Consider the following 12181-nt stretch of genomic DNA (forward strand, 5'->3'; position numbering starts at 1 on the left):
GAGGCCGCGCGCTCCCGCGGGCAGCGCGGCCGCGCGCGTAGGGCCGCGGGCAGCGCCCCTCCCGCAGCGCTCCTGCCGCACCGCCTCCCGCGCCTCTCCCGCGCCCCTCCGCGCCATGCTGGCCGCCGCCTGGCTGGGCAGGGGCTCCTGGGGGCTCCTCCGCGGCGCGGCGCGGAGGCGGCCGGGCGGCGGCGGCGGCGGCGGCGCGAGGCCGCTGGGCGGCCGGCCCGGTTCGGCGGCGGGCGGGGGTGTCTCGTGCCTGCCCGCGTGCGCCGGGCCCCCACGGCTGCTGCGCGCTCCCGCTGCCGCCTGGCGCCTCCTCAGCGGCGGGGCCGCCCCGCCAGAGCCCCCCCGGGAGCGCGGCGCGGCGGGGCCCTACGCCGAGCTGGTACGTGAGTGACAGCGGGGACGGGGGGGCTGGCAGGTGTCACAGCCGGGGCTACCGGACGGGCTCTTCGTGGGCGCTCTGGCGGCGGGGCGATTTCCCGTTGAAGGCGGAGTTAATGTTTAGCGGCTCGAGGCCATGTGCCTTGTGCAAGCAGCGGGCTGCTTCCAAGAACTTTCCAGGCTTACTGTCTGGTTCACTTGCGAAAAGTATTTGTCGCGATTAAAACTCCGTTAAGTGCCAAAGTGGGGGTTGCGTTCATGCCCTGAAGTTTTTACGTTTCTTGCTTTACAGTATGAAAACCCCTGGACCATCCCAAATATCCTGTCCATGGCGAGAATGGGTCTGGCGCCAGTTTTAGGCTATTTGATTGTCGAGGAGAATTTCAGCGTTGCCCTCGGTGTCTTTGTCCTGGCTGGCGTGACAGACCTGGTATGTCTGCATCAGTTTGGGAAAGCTTTGGGGACACCAGGCTCGAGGTGGTGCCGTGGGCATGCATTGAGGCAGACTTCAGTGTAGCGTGGAATTGTGTAAAACAGATTTGGTTTTAGATTTGGTGATTTCTGGGAATGCTCTATGTATGTCCTTTGTGGTGCTGCAAAGGGAATTGGCAGGGGCCTGAAGGGGACTTAATGCTAATGGAGGAAAGGGGAATGTTAGGGCTCCCTGACCAGCCCCAGGTGGGCATTGGCCACTCAGCGCTTGTGCATCTGGTGGTCTTTTAAATAATACAAGTATCACCTAAGAGGCATCACATTTTATTGTGGTTAAACTCCCTGTTTTACCTGGTGTTATTCATTAAATACCTCTCTAAAGTAGTGTACCTGAGCTGCTTTGGTTCATACTCTTCTAACAGAGAGCTGTTGAATTTTGATTTTCCTAGTTGGATGGATTTATTGCACGGAACTGGGCTAATCAGAAATCAGCACTGGGAAGTGCTCTCGATCCCCTGGCAGATAAAATTCTTATCAGTGTGCTCTACGTGAGCCTAACTTGTGCAAATCTTATCCCAGGTGAGTTTATGTCAGTTGTGTGTTCTAGATAAGGTAAAGAAGGTCGATTTATGTGTAGCAACATTTCTTGTGTTTCTAGGAGGAAAACTGTGTAACTCTTGAAACTCTTGCTTTGCCAGTTGCTCTTTGCTCCCATTAAACACTTCCAGAGGGACCCCACAGAAAGCAAGTGCTGCCACATAAAAAAAAAACAGCTAGCCTGTACTGACATTTTAAAGTGCTCTTCCTTTAAAGCAATAATAGTTGGTAGCTCTATAAAGTTGTGTTTGATGGGCTGGATTGTTTTAAGACTTCAGCTCAGGCCCTTTCAGGAGTTGTGTTAAACATCCTCAGTAGCGCATAGAACTCGTTCAGGAGAATTTGGGAGCACTTATTTTGTCTTGCTTCCAATTTTCTGCTCTTTTGGTTGCGTTTTACCTTTAATCACGGACACAGTTTTTCACTGGATGCTGTTGGCTTGAACTTCCAGTTCCACTGACTTCCATGATTATCCTGCGGGATGCGGCGCTCATTGCTGCGGTTTTTTACGTGCGGTACAAAACTCTTTCTCCACCGGTAAGTGCACGGCGTTAAAAACGTGTAATCAGAACAAAAAGTAAATTAATAAGCTTTTAGCAAAGTTGTGACCAAGAGATTTGTCATCTTGAGACTTAATGCACAAGATGTAATGCTGGTTCTTTTGCCAGATGGATTTCTGAGCAGAGCAGTGTTTAATAAAATATGGTTTGTAAAGATAAGTCAGAACTACTGATAACTTTTTTCCGGTGTGTGATGTGTAATAATAAATCTTACAAAAGAGCAGTGTAATTCTTTAGTGCTACAGTTGCCTTTTCTTTATCATGTGAACTGGTATATCAAATTCAATATGCAAGGGTTGCATTTTTTTTCCTCTTTTCTCCCCCAACAGAGAACACTGAGTAGGTATTTTAACCCCTGTTATGCTACTGCACAATTAAAACCAACATTCATTAGCAAGGTAAGAGTAGTAACTCATTACAAAAGACAACTCCTGGGTACTTGGGGCATTGTGTGGTTTAGAGGGTGGGGATAATTTACCACTGCTGCCGAGTACAAGTTTCAAAACAGTGCACAGATCATGAAAGGTTTTCAACTATACTCTGTCAGAGCACATGCTAATTTTGAGAGAGTAAAATGCTTATTTTTAAAAAGGTTTCTAAATAAATTTTCCTTGTGTAGGCTAATCCTTAAAGCAGTAATAAAAGTGTATGTGTATTCCTTGCACTGTACTACTTTTGTTGCTCAACAGTTCCTGTTTTGCTTTTTTCAGATGAACACAGCAGTTCAGCTGATTTTGGTGGCGGCTTCTTTAGCAGCTCCTGTTTTCAATTATGTGGACAGCATATATCTGCAGACATTATGGTAACTAATATCTTAATTTTTTTTCCCCCCAGATAATTTAATGCGCTCGTAAAGAAACTGGTAATCGAGATTAATTTGTGTGGAACAAAAAAACTGTGCCCAGAAGATGTAATAAGCCTGTATGCTTGAATTTTTACACCTTTAGTCTTAAATGACACCAGAATTAGATATTTATTTGTACTTAATTTACTACACAAGCAAAAGGTGGTCACATGAAACTAGTTAAGATCCAGGAATAATAGCTTAGAAACAAGTCTTTGGGGTAGGCATGATGTACACAGGCAAAACATAAATTCAGATCAGTGGAGAAGAAAGGAGCAGGAAGAAAGGCTGTATGTATTCCTCATTTATTCATGCCATAAGTGTCCTTGAAAAAGCAACCTTGGGATCAGTAAAAATAGCCATTCTTATTTTGGTTTCTACTGTACCTTCTATCTGGAAATCCTCTTTGAAAAGCACATGGAGAAATGGTGATTCCTGCTAGGCTTTAGGAAGGAGAGGGAGGGATGGGATAAGAACAGGCATAAAGGAGCTTCCCTCCTTAAGTAATGCTGTTCCTTCCACTGTCCCTGGAGATCTGAACTGAGCCTGAACTGCAGCTGGCTGCAGCTGTTGCAAGTGCAGTTAGTTTTCCTGAGCTGTTAGGTAAGAGTTCAGAACAAAGGGTTCTGAGCAGCAGATGTCAGAATTACTTAGGAATTTAGTTTAAAGTAGTGCAAAATCCAGTGTTACTTGTCTTCTAGGAAAATATAAAACCCAACCAAACCAAAGAAACCAAAACCACCAACCCAAACCAATAAGTGTTTAAGGAACTATGAATGAACCTTGATCTTAACAGTCTGTGGTTTTTTTATCCTGGTGGTAAAACAAAATGTAGAGTTGCCTCTGGGTGTAATTTGCCAGGGTGCTCTGTGAATATTCTCAGAGCACTCTCCCTGGCAGAGTGCTCAGGGAGGGCTGTAGCAGTGACTCCTACCTCAGGGGTGGTGTCAGCCTTTCACACAGGGGAGCACTGCTCATTTAGGTATAGCTGTGGTCTGGAAGGGAGCAAAAGAGGCTGAAGCAGAAACTTGTTCTTTAGCTTTGGAATCTGGTGAAAATGGTAATCTCAAGTCTTGAGTGGTTTGAATGCTTCCTGTTCACACTGCCAAGAAATAGTTTCTCACATCTGCCAGTTCTCAAGCTGGTAAAAATTATGTAGGCTGCAAATGCTGAATATTTTATTTTCCCTTCTCTAAAACAAGTGCTAGTGTGGTGAAAATTTGTCCTGGTATGCAGTTTCACTGAAACATGCTGCTTACCATTGGATGGAAGACCCTTTGTTTATCTAATCCTCCCCATAGCACTGAATTTCAGCATAAAATTGTAAGCTGCATTTTTGTGGTGCACAGCACCTCACTGTGTAGTTAGATGCTAAAAAAGAAAAAACAAAAAGGACTTTTTATGTTGTCCATAGGCCCACATGACTTACAGGAGCTCTTTTCCCCAAAAGGTGCATCACAGCTTTCACAACGGTGACATCTGCCTACAGCTATTACCACTACGGCAGAAAAACTGTCCAGGTGATCAGGAACAAGTGAAGTGGTGCAGGTGATAAAGGTGAAGTGTTCCTGGAAGGGCAGGAAGGTGCTGTGCCCCAAGAGGTGGTGGTATTGCAGCTGAGTTTTGGATCAAAGCACTCTTTGTTTTTCTGCTTAAACCATGGCATCACAATGAAGTGAAATTTGAACATGTACTGTGTATATATGTAGAGAGAGACTTTTCAATGTATTTTTAATTTCTTTAAAAATGAGGTTGTTTACAAAAACAAATAAATAAGATTCTTAAAAACACGGGTTACTTGTTGCTGCCATGTGCATTCTGAGTATTTCATGCTGTTTTTGAAGTCAAGACACACACTTGGCACCAGATGTGTCTTGCCACATTCATGCAAGGCACTGAGTACACTGGGATCTGAGAGGAAAAAGCAATTACAGGGACAAATTTGTACCTCAGCCTAAGTCAGTAAACCATCACTGCTCATTAGGACTTAAAGACACACCTGAGGTTGCAGCAGAAGATGTCATCGAGGGACAGTATCTTCAGAAATTCAAAGCAGAGAGAAATTTTGCTTTATATTCCGTGGGTGATATGGATAAGCCATGAAGAGTTCCTGCCCTGCTGCCTTTTGTTTTTAAAGATGAGCAATGGTGAACTGTACTCAGAGTTTTTGGGAAAGGTCGGCGGTGCTGTGAGGAGTCTGTATCCAAATGGAGTTAAGTCTCTCATCCTATATGTTAATTCCTAGTGATTGAAAGAAATTCCTGTATCTCCAAATGCTGTAAAGCTTCTAAAGATGATGTTTAATCCAAATACCACTGGCTAAAGAGGACATTTGAAATACTGTCCAAATGAATGGAGACAGTGCAAGAAACTTTTAGATGTGTTTGCTGTTAATTCTTCCTGTACTTCTAGCTTCAAGATGTACTCTGTTCTCCCTCTCATGCTAGGACAGCTTGTTCTTTGCCTGTTCTCTGCCTGTGAAACCGAAGAAAGAACAAAGCAGAACAGGTCAAGTTGATCATAAACTCGTATTTTCTCTTTGTGAGCAACGTTCTCTTTCATGTCATAAAAAAAGAGTGCAACTGCAAATGTTTCAATGACTGAAATCAGGAGGTAAATAATACCACTGTTATATTAGCACAGAAAACTTTCTGTGGGTACCTCTTTGGAGAGTACAGTCTTTTTTGTGACAGTGTGTTTGTTATACAAAGCATTTTAATGGTTTTTTTTTTATATTGAAACTTATATAAAATGGTGCACAAACACTTGATCTTTGTTTTAACTGCCCCATGTTTTGTCGTCAGCCCTGGATAGAGCGCAAAGCCTGTGGAGGTTTCCTTGAAACACGTGAGTAGTGAAATGGAGGATTTCCCGTGCCAAACAATTGACAATTCGGAGGTTTACTGTACCCGCTCCGGAGCGCGGAGCTTGCCTCGGTGGCGTTCTGGCCCCGCGCGGCCGCCGTACCCCGGGCACGCCCTGCCCGCCATGGCGGCGCCCGAGCCGCCGCCGCCCGAGGGCTGCAGGCCGCTGAGCGCGCTGCTGAGCGGCATCGCCCAGGCCGCCTTCCACGGCAACGCCGGCATCACCGAGGAGCTGCTGCGCGCTCAGCTCTACCCCGAGGCGCCGCCGGAGGAGTTCCGCGCTCTGCGGGCCAAGATGGGCGGCCTCCTCCAGGTACCGGCGGCGCGGGCCCGGGGCGCTGCGGGGGGAAGGGGCCGCGGCCTGGGGGAAGCCGCTCCGTGGCCTCACTCCCGCCGGGTGTCCGCGGGGCTCCGGGTGCACGGGTCCCTGCCCTGTGCCCTGCCCTGCCCCGTCCGCGGGCATCCATCCCCTAGCGGGCACAGCCGGTGCGGGGAACGGCCGAGACGGGACCCGAGGGATGGCCTGAAGCTGTGTCGGGAGGGTTAGGCTGGGTATCAGGAAAAGGTTCTTCACTCAGAGGCGGGTTGGGCACTGAAAGGATCCCCAGGGCAGCGGTCACAGCACCAAGCCTGACAGAGCTCCAGCAGCGTTTGGACGGCGCTGGCGAGTCCCGGCTGTGGCTCCTGGGGAGGTGCAGGGCCAGGGGCTGGGCTGGCCGAGCCCTCAGGGGCCCGTACAGCTCCGCTCCTGCCGTGCTCCTGGGGCTCGGCTCGGCTCCCCCGCCGCTCCTCAGGAGCCCGAGTGCCTCAGGGCCCCGCGCCGTGCAGGGAAAAGGCGACACGTTCGGGGTGTGTGCTCCTGGAAATGGGTACCTGCTACTTTCTGAGAAGAGCTGCAGTTTTCTTGTAAGAAAGCACCGCCCATTATGAAGCAAGCCAGTTAACCTAGCCAACAGATTCTGCTTTTTGTGCAAGAGAGAAGATATTTTTCCCCGTAACGGAGCGTTTTGGTCTCCGGTCAAAGTGAGCTGCGTGTGGATCAAGGGAGCCTCCAGGTGCTAAATCCTTGGATGGCCACTGCCACCTTGTGGGTAAATGCACGGCTGTTTGACCAGATTTATAAAGCTGGTCGGTAGATTTAAAAAATAATTGAGAGATTTGGAATTTGATGAGGATGATGTCACTCACTTTTCTGCCTATATGAAGATTCTGTTGTTTATTTAATGATCAGATTCATGTGGTGCCCTGAAAAGCCTGCAATGGAAGTGACTCCTAAAGACTGATTCCTTTAGGGCTCTCTGGTTTTGTCTGTAGGCTTTTTTGTAGTGGGTAACTTAAAGGAAGTGACACCTAAATTCTATGGATCCTTATAAGATCTGTGCTCTAGAGCTTCCTAAAAGAACCCCTTGGCCTTCTGGTCTCTCTGAGGGCCCTCTTTCCTTCATATCTGTCAGTTTTGGGGGAGGTTGATTTTAGGACTGTGCTTTGGAAGTACAGAAGCTTAAACTTATCTTCCTGTTTTAGTATCTCCCTGACTTGAAACCTGGAGGGTTTTTGTGTCACACTGTATTTGCTGGTAGCAGCAAACTTCAAAAGAGATCCTCTGTGCTTAAAGCATCTTGGTCTTTGGACACATCTCTTTGGTGGTGGTGTCTCTTCAGCACCAGAAGAAGCAAAACTTACTGCAAGATCTGCCTTTTGCTTTCCTTGTCAATTGCCATGTGAATTTCTGAGCATATTTATTCCAGTTTTCTTACTTGATTGCAAAAAATCTGCACGATTAAAATCACAAAAGCTGGGGGGAAAAAATACATCTTTGTTACCTTTCTGTGGTTTTATTTTTTGTCCTCCTCCTCTGGGTGGTGGAGGAAGAGGAGCAAACAGCAGGATGACAACAGAAAGTCTAGAAGCAGAGAGATTCATTGCCCCTGTGACTTAATTGGTGTAGTTCATGTCTGCTAAGTACTAAACATGGATCTGGCCCATAAATCAACCTCTTGGCTTCACTGAAGGATTTCCAAGTGCCTTTCTGCATTCCACATGTGCAAAGCGTGGCACCTGTGAAAAACATGGAGATGAATAAATTCCACAAAAGTCTATCATATTTACTGCAGCAATAAAAAATTTAATTTTTCCCCCCCATGGATTATATAGAGGGTAGTGCTGGGTTTATGTTTATAAAATATGTCATTGTGATGTACTTCTTCCATCTGTTTCCTTTGCTGCCCATCCATCTGCTGAATATGCATGAATCAGCTGATATCTTTCTAAAATGCCAAATTTATTTTGTAGTGAGATCATGTTTCTTTATTAAATTAATTTTTTTTAAAAATCTCATTTCTTGTGTGGAATATCCTGGAAGGCTGGCCCTGGAGAGTCATACAATTTCAGTGTTGTTCTGTTAACTGTTTTTTGCTCTCTGCCTTCATCCTTCCCAGCCTTCTGTCCCTTAAGGGCGCAAAACATTCTCACCACCAGCTTTTCTGGGTTTTTCAAAGGTTATTTCATCCTTGTTAAGACAGCACATTTGTCTGCTTCTTAGATAAGACCGGTCATAGTTCCTTTCCATGTGGAGTAATCCCACTGTTTTCCTTTTGGTGGCAGTAACCTCTTGCATTTATTGAACGGGATCCTTTGCTGCTGGGTTTGAAGTGTCCTCCTTCACTCTTCTGCTTTGGAACAAACTTCACGTAGGCTAAGCAATAATAAAAATTTCAGCATGAGGAGTAGAAATATTTTATCATATTTGATTTATAAGTTGTTTTGTTTGGGTTTGTTTTTTTTTTCACAAATACTGAAGGAGTTACCATCTGTAGTAAATATCCTGATATGTGAATGGTAAAATATTAATCAGACTATATAAAAAATAATTAGATCTTGATATCCAGCATATAAAGTATGTTGTCCCTAAAGATTGTCATCCTCCTGCCAGGGACTGCAGCCATTTACTTAAGAAGTTGCTGTTATGCAACCCCTCAAGAGGGGTTTCCAAAGCATTTTAACCCCTGTTTGGGAAGGAAGAGACAACATCTTCGTAACAGGGACCTGCCCTTATGGGAAAAGTCAGAGCAGAAAAACAGTTGTTAAGGTTCCCTCAGCTGTGGAGGATAAAGGCCTTTGCTTCTTCTGCAGGATTTCTGCTAACAGAAACATTTCTGCTAACAATTTCTGCTAACTGATGGAAAATAAATGACTTCTTGCATTTTCTAATAGGAGAAGAGAGTTGCCATTCTTCCCTCTCCTCGGATACCTTGTGATTCCTCAAATATGTGGGCTGGGTTCTGAACTCGGGAGCACTTTGCAGTTGTCCAAGCTTCTGGAAGGCTGAGGGGGAAAGCAGCTTCAGTCTGAAGACCTGAGATAAAATAATTTTGGAAGAGCTAATAGGAGAGACTGCTTGCTTTCTGCCACCTGTATTTGCAATTGTGCTTGCATCTCCTAACTAGAAAGAAAACCTTTTAAGCAAGCTTATTCTTCTTGATTCAGGGAAAAAGAAAGAAGTATTGTGTCCCTGTTTTCTACCCAGAAATGTCTCCTATGTAGTGATACACTTTTTACTCCAGTGGATGACTGGGCTTATAATGGATAATTCTGTTTGTTATTGAGCTAGGTATTAATAACTTTGCACAGAATTTTGTGAGGGAGGGAATGTCTATAGAGTTATAATAGGACATACATGAGAAAATTGCTATTATCTGAATTGATGTTTGCCTGTAACAGCTAAATAAAAATCCTTGCCTTTTTTTTTTTCAGTTTAGCAAAACACCACTATATGTAGCTCACTAATCTGAACACAGCTCAGTTGCCAGCTCACCTCGTATAAAATTTAACCCCACAGTTATTGCTTCTTTTTTTCCTTTTTTCCCCCATTTTCAGCATGGTCTTAGGAGGGTAGAAAATGTAATATTTACTGGAACTAGCACCTACTGTATTGCAGTGATGAAAATGTGCATGGGCACTATCCCAAAGCATTCTTGCTGCTTTTAATGAGTTATTTTAGCTTTTAAGTTGGTGTTTGTGTGGTCACTTCACAAGGAGACTGGCACAGCTGGCAGGTCACATAAAGTGGAGGGGGAAAATACTTGAAAACAATGAAGTGGAGAGGAAGGTGTGACAGGGTTGAAGAACATTACCAGGAGTGATAAGATCAGTGCTTCACTGCCTAGAGCAGCAATTTGTTGCTTAGGTATGTTAGCTAGAAAGAACAATGTGCCTGCATCATTAGGGATTTTTTTTTTTAATGACTTTTTCGTGAATTCTCAAGTTGCAAAAGTTGGAATTTGTGTTGTTAAAGCCTCTCACATTTGCAGTGTTGTTTTCACTGGTACTTTGATTCCTGAGATGTGTAGGAGGTGGTGTTATTGCTGGTGGCCGAGGGATTTGGAGGTGATAGTGTTCTGCACCACGAGCATTATTTTAAACAACAGGGTGTGAACAAGGAGCCTGTACATTACAAACCTCAACTACAACTGCAAATCCTCAAGGCAGACAGAAACAGGCGGGCTCCCACCATCATGATGTCCTTCATTTAATGAGTGCTGTTTCCTGTAACTTACATGTGAGACAGAAAGGCTCGTTTCATATGGGATTGTAAAGTGCTGATATTCTGTGACTGTGCCACCTCAGTGAAAATGGCTCACCTGAAGTTTAATGGTTTGCCTGACCTTTTGCAGTGCTTTATTTTTTTTATTTTTTTTAAGGTTAGCTACAGAAAAGTGGTAAATTGAAGAAACGTCATCAGATCTGCCTCACTGATCTATAATAGGTGTGGTAGACTCTGTATTGCCCAAACAAGAAGCAAATCTCTCTCTCTCCTAATTACAGTGTTGATTGTATCTCTGCAAGCAGAGATCTGGTTGCTTTGCCCCAATTTTGGAGGTTGGTGCTACCTGTGTGTTTCTAGAGCAGGCAGGTCAGTACTGGCTCTTCTTGTGTCTAATGCCTCTGCATTGCCTCTTAGTTTTAGAATGCCCTACTGCATTTTAAATCTGCTAATTGCCAGTTAATCGCCTTCCAGAACAGCATGAGAAATTTGGATTCCCTGGTGGTGGCAGTGCTTTGTGTCCTGCTGATTCCCACTTTCCCATCCAAATAAATGGTTTAGTTTGTTGAATTTGTAGGACTTCTGCAAGTATGAGGCATTTTCATCATTAATGACACCATTTCTCAAATAAAAAAGAAACAACCCAGACCCTTCAGGTGTGATTACATAAGTTACACACACATATGTGTGTGTCTGTGATCAGCATATTCTGTGTATATAGGGGGGTGTGCACAGAAAGGGAAATATATTGATTATGCTATAATTCATTATTCCAACCTGATCCCCACGGTGTTTCTCTTGACCTTAACAAGAGTCTACTCTGATTGAAGAACAGGGAGTCAGATCTGGCCTTTGAACATCATTATTCCAAATTAAATGCTTCTACTATGCTTAATTAGCATTCATCAAACACATGCTGTATGGAATATATTTGAAAAGGGAGAAGGACTCCCTTAGGCTTCACATGTAGCTCATGCTTTTATTTCAGTACCACTAAGGCTCCATTCCCTATTCCCCAAAGTGTGTGGGAAGTGCTGAAGGGGGTAATGAAGCTCAGTGCCATCATCTCACAGCACTGGTGATTTTCTGGACTACTTTGAGTTGTCTTTCCTCTTTTAAATGTGGGACTCTGAAAAGGGGAGAACTTGAGCTGTCTCCTCTTCAAACTGATGCATAAAGAAAGACTGAAAGGAAAGGAAAGGCTCAATGCTGAAATTTTGTTCTTTATTATATGATACCCTAAAAATGGTGTCTCTTAAAACTGGTGTGAAGGAAGATTTGTTCTTGCTTGCTCCAGGAGCCAACTGATGGTAGCAAGGAAGTAAAAATATTAATTTCAACCTTACTGGTCTCATGTGAGGCTGCCATACAGCTGAGCAGATAATAGGCCTTTCTTTCTTTCTTTCTTTCTTGCATTCTTTCTTCAGGGAGTGTGGTTAACACGTTGAATAACACTCCATCAAAGATGCAGGAGCTGTGGTATGCACTTGAGCCAGTGGAGTTCACAGCTAGTATATGAAAAGGAAATTTGGATGACACTTACAGCTCAATCTTTTTACAAGCTGAACATCTGAAATTTTTCAGTCCTTGTAACACTTAGCTGCAATTTTGGCATGATGTAATTTAGATTTTTTTTGACTGTGCTCGTATGTAGCAACTGGTTGCAGTATAATCAACAACTTATTAAAAGAAAAAAATGCCAACAAAACCAAAAATTTTGAATTTGTATGGCTAGAATTATTGCAGTTTGAAGCTTGTATTCTGAATTTCTTCCAGTCTGGTGACCAAATATGTTGGATCCTGACTTCTTCAAAGTTTGGATGACATTAGTTTTTTCAATAGTTTATTTAGTAAAAAAAAGGGAAAAGCTTTAGTAGCACAAAGTACCAGACATTGCAAATGTTTCATGAAGTCCTTTCTCACTGATGTTTTAGTCCTAAAATTCAATGGAAGT

The 12181-nt window shown here is 44.2% G+C and overlaps 2 protein-coding genes across 8 annotated transcripts in view; both read left to right on the forward strand.

Annotated features, from left to right (window-relative positions):
• Window positions 1-100: 100 nt before the first annotated feature.
• Window positions 101-5590, forward strand: CRLS1 (cardiolipin synthase 1). Of its 3 annotated transcripts, none has more exons than XM_023923263.2 (7): window positions 101-388; window positions 680-817; window positions 1269-1398; window positions 1868-1953; window positions 2306-2374; window positions 2687-2778; window positions 4271-5590. In XM_023923263.2, exons 1-7 carry the CDS (start codon window positions 116-118, stop codon window positions 4356-4358), a joined length of 876 nt encoding a protein of 291 aa, XP_023779031.2. In that variant the 5' UTR covers window positions 101-115; the 3' UTR covers window positions 4359-5590. The 3 variants fall into 3 exon arrangements, with proteins under 3 accessions (XP_023779031.2, XP_086735227.1, XP_086735228.1); XM_086879101.1 differs by having other exon boundaries at window positions 4235-4324; XM_086879102.1 differs by lacking the exon at window positions 101-388 and adding an exon at window positions 513-594.
• A 166-nt stretch (window positions 5591-5756) lies between these two features.
• The window catches only part of COMMD1 (copper metabolism domain containing 1), a 60028-nt gene continuing 53603 nt past the window's right edge, over window positions 5757-12181 (forward strand). For all 5 annotated transcript variants that reach the window (XM_086879103.1, XM_086879106.1, XM_086879105.1 and 2 more), the window contains exon 1: window positions 5757-5997. In XM_086879103.1, the coding sequence (XP_086735229.1) occupies window positions 5809-5997 (189 nt within the window). In that variant the 5' untranslated portion in view covers window positions 5757-5808. The remainder of the gene's footprint in view (window positions 5998-12181) is intronic.

Source organism: Cyanistes caeruleus, chromosome 2 (assembly GCF_971803275.1).
Source record: "Cyanistes caeruleus chromosome 2, bCyaCae1.hap1.1, whole genome shotgun sequence".
NCBI lineage: Eukaryota > Metazoa > Chordata > Aves > Passeriformes > Paridae > Cyanistes > Cyanistes caeruleus.